The sequence below is a fragment of the Octodon degus genome, unplaced genomic scaffold (genome assembly GCF_000260255.1).
Source record: "Octodon degus isolate 3935 unplaced genomic scaffold, OctDeg1.0 scaffold00098, whole genome shotgun sequence".
Taxonomy (NCBI): Eukaryota; Metazoa; Chordata; class Mammalia; order Rodentia; family Octodontidae; genus Octodon; species Octodon degus.
This window is the reverse complement of record NW_004524674.1, coordinates 5399974-5421366: the sequence shown is the minus strand read 5'-3', so window position 1 is coordinate 5421366 and position 21393 is coordinate 5399974. Positions and strand designations below refer to the sequence as shown.

General features: G+C 46.9%; 1 protein-coding gene across 1 annotated transcript in view; it reads right to left on the bottom strand.

Annotated features, from left to right (window-relative positions):
- Nucleotides 1–21393, bottom strand: part of Dnah2 (dynein axonemal heavy chain 2) — a 117773-nt gene that overhangs the window by 24625 nt on the left and 71755 nt on the right. The window contains exons 42-65 of the mRNA XM_023723334.1: nt 20096–20314; nt 19622–19739; nt 19276–19412; nt 18452–18589; nt 18205–18363; nt 15317–15469; nt 15036–15127; nt 14511–14709; nt 14165–14389; nt 12618–12722; nt 11561–11749; nt 10475–10560; nt 10224–10354; nt 9941–10090; nt 9447–9614; nt 9048–9208; nt 8690–8829; nt 6816–6948; nt 6588–6727; nt 4561–4771; nt 4244–4360; nt 3965–4106; nt 3164–3333; nt 2919–3035 (exon numbers count right to left, since the gene is read on the bottom strand). Of these exons, the coding sequence (XP_023579102.1) occupies nt 2919–3035; nt 3164–3333; nt 3965–4106; nt 4244–4360; nt 4561–4771; nt 6588–6727; nt 6816–6948; nt 8690–8829; nt 9048–9208; nt 9447–9614; nt 9941–10090; nt 10224–10354; nt 10475–10560; nt 11561–11749; nt 12618–12722; nt 14165–14389; nt 14511–14709; nt 15036–15127; nt 15317–15469; nt 18205–18363; nt 18452–18589; nt 19276–19412; nt 19622–19739; nt 20096–20314 (3600 nt within the window). The remainder of the gene's footprint in view (nt 1–2918; nt 3036–3163; nt 3334–3964; nt 4107–4243; nt 4361–4560; nt 4772–6587; nt 6728–6815; nt 6949–8689; nt 8830–9047; nt 9209–9446; nt 9615–9940; nt 10091–10223; nt 10355–10474; nt 10561–11560; nt 11750–12617; nt 12723–14164; nt 14390–14510; nt 14710–15035; nt 15128–15316; nt 15470–18204; nt 18364–18451; nt 18590–19275; nt 19413–19621; nt 19740–20095; nt 20315–21393) is intronic.

The following is a 21393-nucleotide window of genomic DNA, read 5'->3' as shown; positions in this document are numbered from 1 at the left end:
ATATATATCAGAGTTGAGCCTACAGAAAATAGATTTCCAGGGCTCCAAACAAATAAATAGCGGCTAGAACGATCTACTCAAGCTTCACATTGAGACACGACCCAGTGGGCTCTGGGCCCTGGCAGTACATAGTATTTTCCCATCTCTGGTTGCCTCTAACAGGCACAATCCTTAAGATGCTGATTTCCCAGACTCTACCAGGGATTCTCATTTAATGCGCCTGATATGGGTCTTCAGTATCAACACGTCTTAGTTCTGAGGTTCTGTTAAAAGATACATTTGGCTCTTCAACTTCATAGCCTTTATCAGTGAAAAAGGAGAAATTTTGGTTCCCCGCCTGCTTACTTTTTTCCTTAGCCAGAGTCCTCCCATGATATGGCCCAAGCTGACCTCAAGCCTTTCAGTTGAAGAAGCCTCCGTCTTTAGCTTTGCAAGAAACAAGGACTGGCTGGGCGTGGTGGCTCATGCCTCTAATCCCAGAACTCAAGAGGCTGAGACAGGGGGATTGCTGCAAGTTCAAGAGAAGACTGGGCTACATAGTGAGTTCAGGACCAGCCTGGGCTACATAGGGAGACCCTACCTCAAAAAACAAAACAGAGGAGCTGTTGTATATAGCTCAGTGGCTTAAGCGCCTGCCTGGCAAGCGCAAGGTCCCAAGTTCAATCCCTGGTACCACAAAAAATAAAACACTGGAGAGAAAAAAAGAAGGAAAGACTTCAGGCACAGGCCCCTGTACCTGCTTCTCATTTTGCTTACCCTCATTTGGGGATCTCAAGGATACATAGATCCCCCAAGAAACTTAACACTGTGGGCTCTTTGTCCAGTGCGTTGTTGGCAGCCATTGCCCTGCCCCGCCCCATTTTTCACATGTAAAGGGAACCCCTAATTTCTTGGCCCTGAATATGAGTCATCTGGGTGAGAAACTTTTTCAAGTGGCAGTGGCAACAGGATGGCGTGGGGAGCAGGGTGTGCTGACAGAAGCCTGTTCACCAGGCCTGCCTGGGTTCTCTACACAGGCAGAACCAGAAGAGGTCCCAAGGGCAGCCCTATCTGACAGTAAGGATGCCTGCAGCAGAAAAAGATAAGGATGAAACAGGACAGGGTGGCATGAAGTCAGAAATAGGGGACCCAGTTACTAGTCAGTAACTAGCCAGGGTCACCTGGGTGAGTTACTGAATCTCGCCACACCTTGGGCTCCTTGTCCAATTTGAGCAAGTTGGATCTGGATGATTTCTATTAGTTGAAGGCAGGCAAAGCATTTTGAAATTGTCTGACCAGCTTTAACTACACAAAAATTTGAAATGGCTATGTAAAGACAGAATCAACAAAAATGGAAAACTTGATGAGGATCAAAAGATTAGGAAAAATAAGTCCATCCAAAGGGGACCATTAATGATAGTGTAGCTGTTCACTGGAATATCATGCAGCAGCTAAAAGAAACAGTTGGGGAGATGGCTCAGTAGAATAAGTGCTTCCCTGGCAAGTGCAAGGGCCTTAGTTCAATCCTTGGATCTGCAAAAAAAAAAAGAAAAGAAAAGAAAAGAAAGAAACAGACAATATATGCTGATGTGGAAAAAATCTCTAGTTCAACAGGTAATTAAAATAAGGTGCTAAGCAGTATGTATAATATAAAAATGCAAATTTATTAATGTAAAACATGCAGGACAAGATAGCACAGCCGCCTAAAGCACCTGCTTTGGCAAGCTTAGGCAAGGGCAAGTGTGCAGGGACCGCAGTTCGATCCTCAGCACCACATGCCACACCAGCCTCATTCCCAGGGTGAGCTGAGTCAGCCACAAAAAATTAAATTAAATTAAATTTAAAATGCATATGCATATTTACTTTTTCTTTTTCTTTTTCTTTTTTTTTTTTTTGCAGAACCAGGGATTGAACTCAGGCCCTTACGCTTGCCAGGGAAGCACTTATTCCACTGAGCCATCTCCTTGGCCCCACATATTTACTTATATAAGTACCGACCACCTTTGGATGGCTAAGGAAAACTTGTAAAAGTTATTTGTGTTCATGGAGGGACACTGAGTGCTGAAGAGCAGCAGAGAGGAAGACGACTTTATTTATTTTTTTAAATTTGTGTGGGGGGGGCAGCTCAGCCCACCGGGGGAGGGGCTGGCTGGCATGTGGTGCTGGGGGATTGAACCTCGGTCTCTGTGCTTTGCTAAGCTTGTTCTAAGTAGGTGCTTTAGACCACTGAGCCATCTCACCAGCCCCAGGAAGACAACTTTAATGGGTGCTCCTTTATACTTTCTGAATTGCAAACCATGTGACTGCATTACCTTAGGGCAGCAGGCTGTTTGTATCATTGAAAAGCTCTAAAAGGTTTGCCATCACTGCCTTAGCTGTATCACCTATTCAGTGATAAACTGGAAGGCTGAATTCTTTGGTAACAGCGCCTGGCTATTCTGTGTGGTCCGGGAGTCACTTGTATACACATCTTGTCAGAAGTCACCTTGTCAGGCATCTAGCCTGTCATGATAATTACCCCCCAGCCTCCAGACAGCCCATTCCCACCCAAGCACCCACACAGACTGCCTCATGCTGTCTCTGGCCCACAGCAGTGATGCCAGCCCTCTCAACCTATGCAAAGACTGATCTGCCACAGATTCCATGCGGCAGTGTTCCCTGGTCCACCTCCAAAGACCGAGATGGATCAGCAACTCTGACTCCATCTCTGGAAGGGTTCCTGGGTGACAGTGCCCTCTGAGCCTCTGAAGCTTTTCAAACCTTTGCCGTTGGGTTGGCTGCTGAGTTGGGGCAGCCCAGTGTGAACAGGGCCAAGTGAGAGGGGACAGGACTGAGATAACAGAGGGTGGCAGAGAAGGAAATGACATTAGAGGAAGGGTCCAAGCACACGAAAAACCAGAGTGAGAGGCCACTGTGGAAAAGTGAGGAGTAAGGCTCACCTCCCGCAGCTTTTCCTGGGCCTCAGCCAGGGCTGCCTGCTTCTCTTGAAGCTGGGCCAGGGCAGCGTTCATTCGGATGCGCTTGGGCTCCACCACACGATACAGACGCCCATAGAGCTGCAGGGAGATGGTCAGGCCCCGTCAACCACCTGGGCGCCCATCCATGGGGTGCTTCCCTGCCCCTGGCTCTGCTTCCCCAGCTCTCTCGTCTGCCTCACTGTCCCATCCAGTCACAGCACCCTTACCTCCATGGCCCGCACCCACATGCAGAGGGACTTAGCAGCCAGGGAGACACGGCCTATAATATCAGGCTGGAAGTCAGGCTGGGCACAGTAGGCCCCGATCTTCTTCAGCACCTTATCTGAGATGTTATCTTTATCAAAGTGGATCAGTGACTTGATGAAGTTCTGTTCCCCTGTAGAATGACAAGGCAGGCCTCAGGTAAAGGACTAATCCCACACTCCCTGTCCAGGTCCACTGCCAAAGCTTGCTTTCTGCCACGTATTTCCTGGGCTTGGTGCCCAAGGTCAAGACATCAAGCCTCATCCTTACTTCCATCTTTCTTTCCTTTTCTAGTAAATTCTCACCCCCAATCTCCCAGCCCATTTTCTATCGCTTACCTTTACGGCTCAGCCAAGCCACACGACTCACCATCCTTCGCATATGCTCCACACTTCCTCCAGGGGAGGGCTGCCAAACTACAGCTAGCAGGCTATGTGCTCCCAGGGGAGCCCGATGTAGAGAACACCACATGATGAAAACAGTCCTGTTTCCCATTTTTGGATTCTCATCTTTTAGGGGGCCCTGAAGGCATTCCTGCCCCTACATAGTCCTATATCTTTATGACAATTATCTTTTTTCTTATAGAAAGATGAACCATTTTTGTTACAACTGAAGAAGTCTAACTAAGGCTTTCATCTCTTCTTTCCCCTCCATTCCATGCTCTGAGGGTCATTCATCCCTGTCTTCCTGAATGTCCGACATACAGCAGTGGATCCACAGACAATGTGTGAGCCAAAAGTCACCCACGTGGTTCTCTGGCTTACCGAGCTGCCGCTTGGCCTCTGCCCACGTGGGCTCATTGCCCCGGAGAATCATGACTGCCTGCATCACAATCTCCACCTGGGCAGGGGGCCGTCCATAGGACTTGATCTCGCCTATGTCCTTCTTGTTCAGTGACTCGAGAGCCTGGGAAAAGGGGTTAGCTCAAGGGGTCTGAGGGTCATGTACCTCCTCATCTTCCCACTTCCCTCGGGTCTTTGAAGACAAAGAAGGCCAGCCTTGTTCCCACTCTTCATACCCATTCTGGAACCCGCCCCTGGTACCCGCATGGCCTCTTCCAGAGCTGGCAATGCCTCCTCTAGATCCTTCTGGGCATTGTCAGCCAGCGCCTGACACTTGACTTCCTCAATGGCAATCTTTTCACTGTTGGCTGTTACTGCCTAGGGATGAAAAGAGAACAAGGCCTTGCACAAATGTGAAATGACGGGTAGTGGGAAGGACCAACAAGAAAGCAAAAGAAAATTCAAGGAGTGGAATAAGCACCTTTGATAAAGAAACTGGTGGGGACCAGGAAACCTCTTTGGGAGTAGAGTGAGGGGGGGACTGGAAGGAGTGGGGTGTAAGGGGCAAGGCTGGTGACCTTCTGCTGTTCATCGGCTTCCCGTTTCTGCTGCACGATGATGACCAGGTACTCCTCACACTGTTTTTGAAACTCAGCCACCTTTTTTTTAGCATCCTCCAACTCCAAGGACATCACTTCCACCTTTTCTCTAGTTTCATCAATCTTAAATAGTCCTGTCCGCAGCTTATTGGCTTGGTCCAGTAGTTCTTGCCGTTTTTCTCCCAACAGCCTAGGACAGAGAGTAGATAAGGTCACAGAGGAGCTGGGCTCCCTGGAAAGGGGCGTCCTACATAAACTTCCTTCCCTGTGGACCTCCTCAGTCCTTGTCTTCCTTTCTGGTCATTTTTTTTTTTTGGTCCATTTTTTTTGATAATACTGATAAGTGAACCGAGGGCCTTTACATGAGCTAAGTTACCAACCCCTTTAATTTTTTTTATTTTGAGCGGGTAGAAAATGGTTACAACCATCCATGAGTGAAAGAGTTGCCCAGGCTGGGCTCAAACTTGTTATCTTCCTGCTTCAGCCTCCCAGAGGGATGGGATTACAGGCTTATGCTACCACATAATTTATAAACATATCATGGGAATTATGATATAATATTGATATGATTTACAATAACTCTATACTTAGTTCTTGTGGTACTCAGCTCCCAAAACCTGTGGAATCTCCAAAGTGACAAAAACACAGTGGTGCCTTGATTCACAAACACTTTTGTTTGCAAACAATTTGGTTCACAAACAGAAGTGTCTGACAGAATTTCATTGTTGTTTTTGAACTCTGCAACAGGTGATGGATATGACTGTGACCATTTTCTACCCATGAACACAAACATGGCCATCCTTTCCAGAATCGGGAAACTAAGTTTGTGGACTGAGGTACCATTGTGTCTGTTTGCTCCTGAGGTGACTTGTGGCTGGGAGCTCCTGGATAGGCAAAGCCAGCCTGTGATTAGAAGACTGAAACCTTCACCCTGAGCTGGTCACCAATGGCTACTGAGCTAACCCTGCCTACTTAGTGAAGTCTCCTTAAAAACCCAAAAGGACAGAGAGCTTTCAGGTAGGTGAGCATCCATCCATAAGTGCCAACTGCACAGGTACAGAAGCTCCTGTGCTCAGGACCCTTGCTCACCTGCATCCTTTGTAATAAATTGGCAACCATAAGCAATGTTTCCCTGAGTTCTATGAGCTACTCTAGCAAATTAACTAAGCCCAGGAGGAGGTCATGGGAACCCACAATTATAAGCGGCTGGTCAGAGGCACAGAAAAACAACCTTGAAATTGGCATCTGAACAGGGGGTATCATGTGGTTTGAGTCCTTAGTCTTGGGCTCTTATTGTGTCTCCCGAAAGATAGCGTCAGGATTGTGGTAAATTATAAGACTCCCAGGAAATGTCTGCTGAGAACTGCTGGTTCGTAGGGACCCACCACACCCCCAGTCTGTGTCAAAAAGTGTGTTGTGTGTGAGAGAAGGGAAAACACTTTTTTCTATTACATGTGATGACAAGTTTAGATGACAGTACAGGCAGACAGGAAAAGGATAGGTATAATATAACAACATCTCAGTTGTACTATTATCCTAAAAAAGACAAAGAAATATGGTCCAGACAGTGGGGATAGAGAGGGTGTGGACAGGGGTGGGAACCCAGGGAATATGACTGGGGGTCCAGGGGTGGCTCCTCCTACCAGAAGCTCCGGCCCTCACTCGTCAACTTCCAGAGCACTACTAAGAGCCTCTGCATCTCTGCCATCCCATCTCAGCACCCAAGGCCCTGAGCCTGGCCCCTCCTTTAGCTCCTGGATATTTTCCATGGCATTATTTTACCAAGTGCTCTCAAAAGACACCAAGCTCAGGGTCAGCGAGATAGCTCAGTAGACTAAGCGCCTGCATGACTATAATCTCAGCACTGGGGAGGCTGAAAACAGGAGAATCACTGAGATTCTAAGCTGTGTAGTGAGACCCTGTACCAAATACATTAAAAAAAAAAAAAAAAAAAAAAAAAAGACACCAAGCTCCCTGGCCCTCCACACCCCTGCTCTTTTTCATACTTCTTATATCCAGACACGAGTTCCAGGTAGTTGGTGGGTGTGACGTAGTTGTATCTTCGAAGCTCCAACAGCATCTTCTGGGAATACTGAGCCACTGACCAGTGCATGGTGACAAAGATCTGGGCCACTTTCTTGTGGATCTGAGGCCAATAATACAGAATGGAAGACAAAGGAGATGGAGGAAAAAGTGGGAGGGATGTCAGGGCTGTGATGGGGGGAGGGGCTCACATTCTCCTGAGTCCCCAAGTCCACACCCACGAGGTACTTCTCAGCCACTTCTAGCAGGGCCTCACGGGGCCACTCTGAGAACCAGTTGATGGTTGTGCAGTTCACCAAGGCTGGGTACTGGCGGATCCAGTTCCTGGGGAGGAATTCTGAGAGGCAGTGAACCCATTCACAGTGAGGCCTCCAGGCCCTGGCTTCACCACATATATCTATCTCCCTGCTTTGTGGGAACCTAAATGTCCCTTTCTCTTGCTCCCTGTATCTCCTCATCCAGATTTGGCCCCCTCAGAGCTAGCTCAGAGTAGCATTTGCGAGCACATTCCGGATCTACACTTTCTAGCTGTGGCTCTTAGACAACTATGGAACCTCTGCAAACATCAGTTTCCTCCTCTCTAGAAGGGCCTGGCTGTTTATACGCAGGTGGCTGGGGGATTCCTTGAGATAACACTTGTAAAATGCTTAGTGTAGCACCAGGTACTTGACAAATACTCCATACCCCATAGTACTAAAAAAAAAAAAAAAATGCTTGGTTTAGCTGTTTCTCTACACACATGTGATCTCCTCCTAGTTGGGTCTTTTTTTAAAATTTTATTTGTGTGTGTGTGTGTGTGTGTGTGTGTGGCCAGCTCAACCCACCAGGGGGCGTGGCTGGCTGGCATGTGGTGCTGGGGGATTGAACTGCGGTCCCTGTGTTTTGCCAAGCTTGTTCCAAGTAGGTGCTTTAGACCACTGAGCCATCTCACCAGCCCCTCCTCCTAGTTTTTGATGCCCTTAAAAATCTAGTCATGCTAAGAATGAGTAAAGAAAATGTGGTCTTATGTACTATGGAATATTACTCAGCCTTTAAAAAAAGAAAGAAATCATGTCACATGCTACAATGTGGATGAGCCTCAAGGACATTATGATAAATGAAGTAACAATTCAGTTATAAAAAGACAACTACTGTACAGGGGGCTGGTGAGATGACTCAGTGGTCTAAAGCACCTACTCAGAACAAGCTAAGCAAAGCACAGGGACCGCGGTTCAATCCCCCAGCACCACATGCCAGCCAGCCCCGCCCCCTGGTGGGCTGAGCTGGCCACACACACAGAATAAATGAAATTAAATAAATAAATAAATAAATAAATATAAAGATCTTTAAAAAAAAAAAGACAACTACTGTACAATTCCACTTATATAGGGTTTTCAAAAGTCAAAGTCAGAGACAGAAGTACAATGGCGGTTTTCAGGGGCCAGGGAGGCAAAGATGAGCAGTTACTAGTGGGTACCAAATTTCCGTTAGAGGAAATAAAAAAGCTCTAGAATCTCTTGTACAACAATGTAAATATATTTAACACTACCTAACTGTATGCCAAAAATGGTACAGGTGAGAAGTGTATGCTCTCTGTGTGGGGTTTTGTTTTATTTTGTTTTGGGTATTGGGACTGAATCTGGGTCTTCATGCTGAGTTAAAAAAAGAGGGGGGGGGGCCTGTCCCTTTTTAATTATTTTCTTTTGAGACAGAGTCTTGCTCAGTTGTCCAGGCTAGCCCTGAACTACTTGTGATCTTCCTGATTCAGCCTCCCTGGGAGCTAGGATTTTAAGCATGTACTGGTATTTTCAGCTGTGGGGGGGGGTTGTATTTGTACCATGATAAAGATTTAAAACAACAAAACAAAAACATCATCAACGAAAAAAAAAAAAAGTCACACCAACAGATACAGATAACTACCATTTTGGCCATTTGAAGGAAGGTGTAGTTGGTGGGAAGAAGATGAGGTGAGCCAGGTGCAAAGGCCTGTTCAGGACACTAACTTCCAGAAGGCATGGAAGTTGCACAATGGGGGGGGGATCAAATGAGGGGTGCTAAGGCCCCCTAGGAAGAAGCTATGAGTCACCTGAAGGGGTCCCCCACGGGACTAAGGCAGAGCACGATATGCAGGTTGTTCCGCACACGCTCTATCAGGTAGGCGAAGAGGCTGTCTGAGGATTCAGGCACCTGCTCAGCCCGGGCCTGCTCTATGATGAGTGTCTGGATCTGGACAAAAGCCACACAAGGGCAGGGTTAAAGGCAGCCCTGCCCAGTAGGGTCCCTGGATGGCTCAAGAGAAATGGCCCTTCAGTCTTACAGACTGGGTGAGATGGATGGTGGAGTGCTACAGAAGCAGATTCTGGGATCTGTAGTGCTTTGTGGAGAGTGATTTAGGAAACCCCAAAGACCAACTGGCTCACAAGCAGGTGCAGGAGGAGGTGTACCTCTTCAAATTCATCAGCCTTATAGAGATTAGGGACCTCGCCTGAGCTGAGGATGTTGTTAATATCCTCTAGGAAGGATTCGTCAGCAATCTGGGTGTCCACAAAAAGGAAGGACGTGGTCTTCAGCTCTACCCCAGCCTGGCGATAGAGACGCTTGATATCTGGCCACACAAGGGACGGAGAAGAAGGGAGAGAAGACTTTTGATTCCCTGTCCTGCCCTTCATACTACTTTGGAGATTCAGGAGCCCCTCCCCGACTCAGCCCATTGCACAGACAGCACCATCTCATCCCCAGACACACAGCCAGCACGTCTCACAATCTGCCTTCCCTCCCTTCCCTCTTGTCATCCAAGCAAGTCAGCCATTTCATTCTTCATCCACTCTGAGCCCCCACCATACCATCTCGAAACTCCTGCTTTCGGTAGTGTTTGTTGACCTCAACCTGGAAGGTGTCGTACTCGCAGATGGATGAGGCCAGGCGGGCCAGGCTCTGGCGCCCACTGCCCCCGATGCCCACCAAGAGCATGTTGCCCCGAGGCTGTCCGATCACCCGAACAATCCGTGTGACTGGAAGCCAGGTAAGGATAATAAATTGGCTAAGCAAACTTAAAAGACCTCCAGGCCCTCAGCTAGGGATGGAGACCCCTGGATGTAACAGTAAGAGAGCCAAGAGGTTTGGAAAGAGGTTGGTGTCTGAGTACCTGACAGCAATTGAACTTTTAACTTCACCTAGCCTATTCAATAGCCATTACCATTACTACAAAGGGACCTGGGGGCAGAAGAAAGACAACTTCCAGACTTGACTTGGGAGTGAACTGGGAAGAGAAGCCTTTTCCCTTAGAAATGCTGCAGAAGGGGTTGAGGGGGAGGGGCAGGGCATAGCCAACGCTCACTGTGTTCAATGGCCTCTCGGAAGAGCACTAGCTTCATGGGCACCACAGAGGGAGAAAGGTTGTACTCATTTAGAGCTGTCTCTATGGCTGTCTTCAGTAACGTCAGATCTGTCAGGTCTTCATAAACCTTGGGCTCCTTCAGGAAGTCCCCTGGGCCAGGGCAGAAAGACATCAAGTCTCCAATGCCTGGTCCTCCCCAGAGCTTCCTTCAGGGCCCTTGGCAACAGGGCTCCAGGCCCTGACCCTCCTTCTATCCTCATCCTCCTCAGGGTCACAGGCTCACCAAAGATAGGAGGACGTCTGTTTGGACAGAGGTTATGAAATGTGAGGTCAAAGAATGAGCCAAGTTTATCACTTATGATGCCCACAAAGGCTTCCATGTCTGTCACATCCACCAGACGGTCAGAGAAGACTCTGTAGGGAGGCAGCGGGGTGAGAGCTGGACTGAAGAGCAGAGCGGCCCTAGGGAAGGCAGAGATTGGAAGCAAGGCTGAGGCAGGCTGATGCTGTCCTGGGCACATGTGCAACTGTCACCTGAAGCACTCGTGAATCCAGAGTCGTGTGATGCTGGCCTTGGTGTCATGGAAGTCCTTGTTGGCTCTGAGCATGCCCTGGAACACCTGAGGAAGAGACATGAGGGACTGCGATGGAGAGAGGAAAGAGACCCCCCCCCCGCTCTTCCTGTAAGCGGCCTTAGGTGACCTGTGAAAATGGTTCACTACTCTCTTGACCCAGAAAACCCCACAAAATCATGCAAATCAAGAGGCTCAAATCTTCGCGTTCACTTTAAGAACACGCGTGAAACTGCCCAGGCCATCAAGGGTATGCATATCCGAAAGGCCACCAAGTATCTCAAGGATGTCACATTAAAGAAGCAATGTGTACCATTCTGGCGTTACAATGGTGGAGTTGGTAGGTGTGCCCAGGCCAAACAGTGGGGCTGGACACAGGGTCGGTGGCCCAAAAAGAGTGCTGAATTTTTGCTGCACATGCTTAAAAATGCAGAGAGTAATGCTGAACTTAAGGGTTTAGATGTAGATTCTCTGGTTATTGAACATATCCAGGTGAACAAAGCACCCAAGATGCACCGCCGTACTTATAGAGCTCATGGCCGGATTAATCCATACATGAGCTCCCCCTGCCATATTGAGATGATCCTTACTGAAAAGGAACAGATTGTTCCCAAAGCAGAGGAGGAAGTTGCACAGAAGAAAAAGATATCCCAGAAGAAACTGAAGAAACAAAAACTTATGGCACGGGAATAAATTAAGCATAAAATAAATACAAATAAAATTAAAAAAAAAAAAGAAAAAGAAAGAGCCCCCCCCCACACACACACACACCCTGAGGTTTTGGAGGTAAGGGCAGAGAAAGTGGCAGTTTAGGATAGGGTGTGCTGTCTGATATGGCTATGCTTTAGTTTGCTATATTTGTTTTTTGGGTTTTTTTTGCAGAACCGGGGATTGAACTCAGACCCTTGCGCTTGCCAGGGAAGCGCTTATTCTACTGAGCCATCTCCCTGGACCTTTAGTTTGCTATGGCTAAGGCTTATTTTGAAAAGAAATGAACGTCTCCAAGGAGGTTGGGCCAGGCCAAAGGGCAAGGTCACACAGTGTTCACCTTGGAGATGTCACGAAGGTTGAAGAGGTAGTGGATCTTGGCAGGGGTGGGCAGGAAGCGCTGCACCACCGTGTTATACACATCCAGCGTGGCCTCTGTCACCACGTTCCCAATTGGCTTCACCTCTTCTTCGAAGTCCTGAAGCTTCTGGTTGATCATTGCACCAAATATGCGAATAATCTGGGACTCCTAGAAAGAGACCTCAGACTTAATTTTCAAGGCTCCTGGCCCTGCAGCCAGGATGAGACTCAGGATGAGGCAAATGCAGAGCTTGCTTCAGCAGCAGAATTTAAGGGGGCATGGAAGGGGTAGAGGAGAAAGAAAGGGAGGAGAGGGAGGGAGTAGGAGGCAGAGTGGGAGGGAGAAAAAAGAGAAAAGAAATTTTTGTGTGCTTATGTGTGGTACTGGGGATTGAATGCAGGGGCTCACAAATGCTGAAAAGTGCTTGATACATGCCCCCAGTTCTTTAATTTTTAAAATTTTTTTTTTTTAATTTTAATTTTTTTTTTTTTTTTTTTTTTTTTTTTTTTTTTGGCAGCACTTTAGACCACTGAGCTATCTCGCTGGCCCTAAAAATTTTTTTGAGACATAGTCTTACTAAGTTGCCCTGGCTAGCCTTAAACTATAATCTTCTTTCCTCATCCTCCAAAGTGCTAGGCTTACAAGCACACACTCCTTCTGTCCTGCTTAATTTTAACTTTTTCAAAGCATCACATTTTTTGATGCCCCCTCAAGTTCTGTACCTTGGTGAGTGCATCTCTTACCTCACCCTAATTCTGGCACTGCTCTGGCTCTCGGCTCCACAGGACCTACGATCCTGAGTTTACTTGGACCCCACCTCATCCCCTGCCCACATTCCAGCAAGGCTTGACTCCTATCCTTCGCTCTCCTGCTTCAGGAGGCCAGCAAGAGCTTCTATAGCATGTGTCACAGCTCCCTGCAGGCCACTCTGCTCAGGGTCCCTTACCCCCCTCCACAATCTGCCCCCTCATTCTCCAGGGTAGGGATGGTTTTGCCTGGCTCAGCCCCCTCCTAACAGTCCCCACTGCAGCCTCACTGTGGGGAAGGTCATGTTGATGAGGTTGAAGCGACTCTGTAGCCTCGGAGAGATGACAGTCCGTCCACCCCCAGCAGGGCCCATGGCAGCCATCAGGAACATGTCCTGGAGAAAAGACAGGATGGACAGCAGGGAGTCAGGGGGGAGGAGGGATGATGGGAGGTGCAGGATAGGGAAGATGCTTCAAAATCACTGGGAGAGAGGCTGTTGAATGTTCCCAACACAAATCACAAACAATAGATGTTTGAGGTGAAGGATAGGCCAATTACCCTGACCTGATGATCAGTAAACATCATGTAGGTGCCATGAAATGTCACACTGTGTGCTATATATATGAACAATTATTATGTGTCAATGAAATTTTTCTTAAAATTTAAACAACAAAAAGTAATAGGGCGCAAAAGAAGCAGGGAAGAAGGTGGTAAGTGGGAGGACAAACAGGAAGACAGACAGTGACAGGATGAGAAGAGAAAAGAAACATGGAGTGATGCAGGGGAGAAGGTGAAGAGAAGGAAATGACTAGGAGGGTTTTTAGAATTATCAAATTAATATATTTGCCTTTATTTCATTGTTTTTTTATTATGTTTTTTGCCAAATTTTATTTTGAAATAATTTCATGTAACAGAAAATATTGCAAGAGTTCTCATATACTTCTCACTCAGCTTCTTTTGCTGTTTGCTTTACAATTCTTTCCAATTACTGTTGTCTGAACCACTGAAAATAAGTTGCTAATATGCTGTCCCTGTATACTTTAATATGCACTTCCTAAGAGCAAGAATTCCATTGTTTTAGTTGCTGTACCTAAGTTACAAAATGTGGGAAAGTTAAACAACAGCTTCATTATTATGTCTTTCAAACCACCTTCTCTTTTTTCTTTTTATTTATTTATTTATTTTTGGCAGAACCGGGGATTGAACTCAGGTCCTTGCACTTGCCAGGGAAGCACTTATTCCACTGAGCCATCTCTCCAACCCCTTGTTTTTCTTTTTAAATTGTATTATCTAGTGCACATGTGCATGCATGAACTCTCCTAGGCATATACAAATTGATGATCAGGCCCTTTTTTACTCTGAATGCCAGAGAGATGGGCACCCAGAAACCAGGCCAGAATGACCACTGCCCATTCACTAAAGAAAACAAAAAATGATACTCAGATCCCATGGGAGAAAAGCCCGGCTGAAGGGAGATTCCTGGGTTGCAGGAGGGGAGCAGAGAACCGAGAGCACAGAGGTGGTTGCTGCCAGTACAAGAGGCAGAGAGGGCCTGGATGTGTGGAGTTAGGACCTGGGCTCCAAGTCAGTTCCGGGGAAGGAGCAGGGTAGCACATGAGCATGGAGTGGTAGTGGGAGAACTGGAGCTTTTGGTCACTAATTGTACAGCAGGGTCCTGAGGAGAGTTAATAACAGTGGCCAATAACTTAGGAGCCAGATGTCTGGCCTCTCCAGCAGGAAGGAATTGTAGGGCTAGAGCCTAGGGTCCCATTGGAGTGGACACTAAGCCACACTAGGAAGGGACAAAGGCCTAGGAACAAACCCCAGGATGCTTACTCGAATGTACTTGATGGTCTGCTTCATACGATCATACCAGAAGCCGTAGTCAATCCAGAGGCGGATCAGCTCCAGGGGTGGCTGGGATCCAAACATGTCCTTAGCGGGCATATTTAGTTCATCCATAAAAGTGATCATGCTTTTGCCCCCAAGCGGCACGTAGACACCCTTGGTTCGCTTCTCCACCCTGCTCTCTATGATGCTCTGTACATTGTTGGATGTGGTCTGGTAGAAAATGTACAAAATGGTTGCTTGGGTCATCAAGAGAAATATGGGGTCGCAGATGAGCATTAACCAGATGCTTGGATCCCAGTGGGAGAGTGGGAGAACTGGGTCCTGAACACACCTGTGCAGACATGTTGACAGTGAGCACCGACCACTGGCTGGATGGCAAGGACTGCAGAACACTCTGTGCTATGGAGGTCTTTCCAGTCCCCACAGGCCCCACCAGCAGGACAGGATTGTGGCTGGCCACCAAGGTATTCACCAGGTATTTGTAGCGAACAGTGTCGACAGTGGGCACCATGATCTTATAGAAGGGGGTGCTAGCAAAGAATAAGGGACTGTGTCTCAAGAGTCATTGACCCACTTCTTCCCAGCTCCCACTTCATTCTCCCTCCAGATATTTATTTTACTCCATTGCCACCATGGTCTACTCACCAGCTCTGCTTCCTGTGGGGCCTGGGGATGGGAATTGTCTTTATAGACCCTGTCCCAAGTTCTCTACATCCTGTACCCAAGAGTCATCTCTTCTCTGGGATCCACCTTCTCCTTTTATAGCTGGTTGTTGCTTTTGGGCCCCATCCCACTTACCCCATCTCCCATCAATCACAGCCCCAAGTCCTATGTGTACCCCAGACCCTGCTCTCACTTTGGAGCATAACGCCAACTCTTGGGGAGCTTCTCCTCAAATGATGTCCAATTCCGCATCTTGGGGTCCACAAAATATTCATATACTGTGTCCTAAGGAGGGTATGGGTTGGTTACCAAAGGCTTTCTCCAGCTCTCCCCAGCCAGAAGGGCTCACAGACCTCCAGGGACAAGAAAGAGAGCTGGGTCAACAGGAAGAAACTCAGGTGGAGGCTGAGGATACTGGATACCAGTGGGTTCTAGAAAAATTAGGACAGAGGAACTAGTTCTGAGGTCCCTGACCTTATTGGGAAAGGAACCCTCAATTTCTCGAAGGTAACTGTCGATCTTCTTGCGGCCGTCCTCATCCACTGAGGCGCATACAGACCAGATCATGCTGAACACAAATGTCATCTCTACCATAGTCGTGTAGTTTTCACCATCACTGGGATTCACCTGGGTGGAAGAAGAGGACACACCTATAAGGGATGAGGGACCTGCCAAAGGCTTAGAGCCTTCCTCCTTTCCTGGATGTGTTGGGGAAAACACATGGTTGTCTTTCAGTTGGGCACATTTATCTACAACTGACAAAAGACTTCAGATAAGCCTGAAACTCCTTGTTGCTCAACAGTTGCCCTAAGCTTCCTTTCTGCTAAGTCTTACGACACAGCTGTCATCTGCGTGTGTCAGGCCTGCCCGAGAGAAGCACCCATGGTTATTTAAGGAGACAAGTCCAGGGACATTTGTGTTGACTTATTCATAACTGCAAAAAAAAAAAATTGAGATCACTTAAACATGCACCAGTAGAGGAAAGGAAAACAATAAAATGTAAGGTTCTGCTGTAGAATAGTACAGAGCCATTAATGCAATGGTATAACTCTAGCAATACAAAACTCAAAATCATTGCTGGTTTAACAAGCATATTATATTAACAATCTATTTGTTTTCCTTTTTTTTTTTTTTTTTTTTTTTGATATAGGATCTCACTATATAGTAGGGTAGGCTGACCTTGAACTTGCTTATTTAGCCCAGCTGGCCTCCAGCTCACAGCAATCCTCCTGCTTCAGCCTCCCACATGCACCACACCTGACTCATATAGTCTATTTTCTAAATACTATATTTTCTATGGACACCTACAGGTTGTGTGTAAATATTTTTTAAATGATCTTGATGACATGTGAACACACTACAGTAGTTACTCTTGTGCAGGAGGGAGAACCCCAGGATCACAAGGCAGAAGGAGAACAGAAAGAATCTGAGTGGGCTGGTGAGATGGCTCAGTGGTCTAAAGCATCTACTTAGAACAAGCTTAGCAAAGCATGTGGACCACGGTTCAATCCCCCAGCACCACATGCCAGCCAGCCCCGCCCCCTGGTGGGCTGAGCTGGCCACACACACACACACACAAAAATAAATAAATAAAATAAAAAAAAAATTTAAAAAAAAAAAAGAATCTGAGTGTTATGTGAAAAATTTAATTTTAGAAAGAAAATAAGATCCAATGATTACTTACATAGGTAAAAATTGAGTTTTAAAATATACCTAGTTGAATAGTGGGCACAGTGTATTTGTATTCCACGCTCATACTCCTAAATCCCTGTCCGGGGGCAGGCACATGGCAGAGCTGTTCTTCCGGGAGGGTGCAAGGAGCCCCAGGGCTGCCCGAATGCATGTGCCTCCCTGGGGAGAACAGCCACGAAACAGGAATCTCAGCCCCCTTCTCGACACCCCAGGCCTTCCGCAGCTATCAGCCACAGGCCTGTGGGTGGAATCTTTTGATAACAGGATCTGCATGAACTGCAGATAATAGCATACATGAGGAAGTATGCAACCCAGAACACTGGACGTGGCCTCAGAATTACCCCCAGTCCTCAAAATGTAGGTGGGAAAGTGTGCTGAGAATCTATGTCCTCCTCTACCCAATCCAGAGTCCATGCAGACAGCACACTGACAGCACCCTGCCATCCCTCAGTCACTCTCCTGCCCTGCCACTCGCCTGCCCCCCGGCCCCACCCTGCCTGGCTGAGTGGAATTGGAGTCCTGTGGGGCAGTTTGCACTAAGGCTGCTTCCCCCACACACTCTGTCCCCCAGAAGGGGTCCCCTGAGCATCTGTGTCCTGCCACACAGTACAACTATTCTCTTCCCATGCCTTTCCTTGCAGTCCATCTACATATTTTATTTATATTAACTGTACAAAGAATGACTTATGCTGCTATAGATCTTAATTGTTGGGTTTGGTTATCTGGCTGTGTCTTTAAGAACAATCTTGTAATTGCTGGAGATACAGCTCAGAGGTAAAATGTTTGCCTAGGCATGCATGAGGCCCTAGGCTTCATCTCCAACACTACAGAATAAACAATTACAAACCATTCCCAGGCAGCAACATAATCTTGACACAAAATACCAAAGTTTGACTCTTCCTCTATAATTCTAAACCAGGATCAGGGAGATGGCTCACTAGAATAAGCGCTTCCCTGGCAAGCGCAAGGACCTGAGTTCAATCTCTGGTTCCGCAAAAAAAAAAAAAGAAAGTATAATTCTAAACTAAACAAAATATTTCTAAGTATCAGTTAATCTGAAGCTTCCTAGAACTCCTCATCAGATTAGGCCAGGAGCTTTTCCCAACAAAAATGTTATTTGAAGGCCTTACATACCAAAAATTAATATTCATATTTTGAAAGGGTGAAGAAATGAGGAACTGAACAAACTATCCACAGCCCCAAGAATATGGGAGTAAACCATACTGAGATTCTACAGTGCTCTAGTATGTATGTATGTATGTATGTATGTATGTAGTATGTACAGTGCTAAGTATGGAACTTAAGAGCTCTTACATATTAGAGAATCAGCTATGCCCTCAGCCCTTACCCTGTTTTTGTTTTTTTCAGAACTGGGGATTGAACTCAGGCTCTGGCGCTTGCCAGGCAAGCGCTTAGTCTACTGAGCCATCTCCCCAACCCCTACCCTGTTCTATTTAGAACCCTTACTCTGAGCTTCTAAGTCAGCACACAAGTAACACACACACACATACACACACACACACACACACACACACACACACACACACACACACCCCTCTCTGCCTCTATGGTCACCATGGAGTCTCTGCTCCACTCAAGCCAGGCGTTCAAACTAACATGGTCCTATGCAGTTGTGAACACTGCTCTTCTGCCCCTGGCCTGCCCCTTACCCCATTCTCTGGTGTGGCCAGGGCTGAGTATAGCTTGCAGAGAGAGATGATGCCACTGTACTCAGGGAGGGGCACCAGCTCGTTGCAGTTGTCTTTCTTAAAGGCCAAGATCTTGCTGATGAGTTTGTCAAACATGCGTTGGAGGGGCTCTACCTCACTCTAGAGGTAAATGAGAAAGAGTTCATTCATTTGCTTTTGTGTGCCATAGGCCTCCTGGGCAGTCTTCCTTGCCTCAATCCCATCATACCTTGGGCCTCTTCTCCAGCCATGACTGAACATAGGGCCTCCACCCCAGGTCAACATAGTCAGTGTAGACCATCCCACAGCGAGAGACAGTGGCTGGAGAGGCCACTGCCAGGTTCTCCACTTCGAACAGAAGAGACACCTAAGGATATAGTTTTGTCAGAACTTCATCTTCCACTGCCCCCCAATCAGCAGCTATAAAATACCCCAGAACTCTAATGCCCCAGGGTGGTATCTCTATCAAGCACAAAGTGTGGCAAGAAGAAAGATCGCAGGTTTATAAATAGTTTGCTTGCTGAAAGAAATCAGAATTTATTAAAGATTATCCTCAGGAAAAAATCACTGTCTGGCCAGCATTGTGGAAAATGGTAGGTATGACAATTCAAGAGCTCCTCACATGGGTCCTATACACAGTCCTTTTTTGCATAATTAATTGTTCTCAATATCTATGATAGGCAAAGCTATTTTTCTTTTTTCCTTTCTTCTCTCCTCTCTCCTCCCCTCTCCTTTGGTTTCCTCTCCTTTCCTTACTCTTCTTTTCTTTCCTTCCTTCCTTCCTTCCTTCCTTCCTTCCTTCCTTCCTTCCTTCCTTCCTTCCTGTGTGTGTGGTGCCAGAGATGGAACCCAGGGCCTCACACATGCTAGGAAAGTGCACTGAGCTATCCTCCCAGCCTAGGCCAAGCATTCTTTCTCACTTGCAACTTTCAGAGAACCCAGCTGTGTCCTACAGAACTTTCTCTTCTCTGGGGATTAGGGTCTTCTCCCCACCTTTCCTCACAGCCTCTGCTACCTCCCGCAGGGCCCTAGGTAGACCGCACTTCCCCACACCTGCTCAGGCATTGAGATGCGCTCTCCGTTGATTAAGGTCAGCACTTTGTTGTCATCCATGACAGAATTCATGCTTTCTATCCACAACGTGTCCACGGGGCCATCAAAAAGGATCCATTTCTCATCAGGTTTCTCATCTTAGTAGCAGGTAAACGATAAGAAGACAAGGAGAGTTCTCCCCTGGCCCTCCCACCCCACTCTCACTCCCCTGCATTTCTACATTTCCTGGCATCTCTCCCACATGGCAGCTTCCTGTCCCCAGACTCTCTGTCCCACTGGGGCTCCAGACTCCCTACTCTCATCAGATATGTGGGTATCTGTTCCCCTGTCCCAGGCCCTTAGATACCTGCACATGCCACTCGCATGACACTGGACAAAATGCCATCTGTCCATTCATTAGTGTTGAGGTCATATTCCCCATATAGCTCCCCTAGGGACAGTGCCTTAGGGTTCAAGGGGAATTCCTAAAAAATGACAGGAGAAGGGATTTTAGAGATGCTGGCAGACAAACTTGCCAGATCTCCCTCTTTTTTTTGGACTGGCTCAGCCTACCCTGAGGGCAGGGCTGGCACAGCATGTGGTGCCAGGGATCAACCCACAGTCCCTTGCACCTGCCTAAGCTTGCCTAAGCAGGCGCTTTAAACCACTGAGCTATCTCACAAGACCCAGGTCCCCTCTTCCTTAGCCCGAAGTCCCCTTGTTTCTCCGAGGCCTTATTGGACCTGGGAGGGCCTCCCACCTTCCCATTCTTGCTCCCAACTTTCACTTTCTGCCTCCTACTCAAGTCTTCACCACTGACTCCAATGTCCCAACTGCGTACTCTAACAATATTGAAGTTGGGCTCCCCAGCACGGCACAGGGAGGACAAGGAGGCCTGCAGGATGCGCCAGGAAGTCGTCTTGCCACTGCCTGTGTTGCCCACAATCATGGTAGAGTGACGGGAGTTCTTGGTTTCATACAACTGGAAAACTTTGGTGAGGGTGAACGGCGTGCACTGCAAGCCTCTCTCTCGGATCTCCTGCTCAACAGTCTCTTGCAGCTGAGGGAAGGAAGATGCAGGAAGTAGAAGAAACAGCATGAGGACGCCAAAGGACTTTCAAAACTCCCTCAATGCCAGGGAAGATATGTCCAAACCATTAAAAATAACACTAGCGCCCTTTACACTCTGGCACTTGTTCATGCACTGAGAAGCAGGTTAGTCACAAGTTGAGATTGGGCTTTGGAATCAGCCAGCCTAGCTCCTTAGTTTTTGGTCATGTGACCTGGAGTAAGCTACCTCTCCAGGCCTTGGTTTCCTCATATGCACAATGTCTACCACATAGCTCTATATGTTTTGTCTATTATTCAACAAATATTTATTAAGTCTCTACAGTATGTATGAGGCATTGTGCTGAGTGATACAGGGAGACAGCTGGGAACAGAATAGATTGCAGGGCTCACAATTTGGTGGGAGAACTGGATTCTTCTTTCTTTTTCTAGTGGTGCAGATTAGACCCATGGTCTTGCACATGTTAGATAAGTGCTCTGTCATTGAAATGCACCTCCAGTAATAATTTTATAAACATCATCATCCAAGTTAGAAAATAATGCTTATAAAATCTGACTCACATGGACTGGTTGCAGATAGTGTGATTTGTTTGTTTGTTTGTTTATTTATTTATTTATTTATTGGTACCAGGGATGGAACTCAGGACCTTGAGCTTGCCAGGCAGGTGCTTATGCTGCTGAGCTATCTTCTCAGCTGTGTGACACTTATTTTTTTAAATCCTTTCTTTAAAAATGTATTTAGTACAAGGTCTATAGGGTCTCACTACACAGATCAGACTCATAGTGATCCTCCTGTTTTCAGCCTCACAAATAGTGGGCTTATAGGAGTGCATCACCATGCCCAGTCTCAATCTGCATCTGTGTGACACTTTTAAACACATAGCTCAACATAATTTCAAGTAGATGTAAGAGCTTTGTGGAAATTTTCATATGCCACTATAAAAGGCTTCACCAATGTTATTTCCTTCCACTATCTGAGAATTCGTTTTCTTGATATTTGTGGGTACATGTTTAGTGTCATATCACAAATTTAATGACACACATTTTTATTTATTCAGTTACTCACTAATT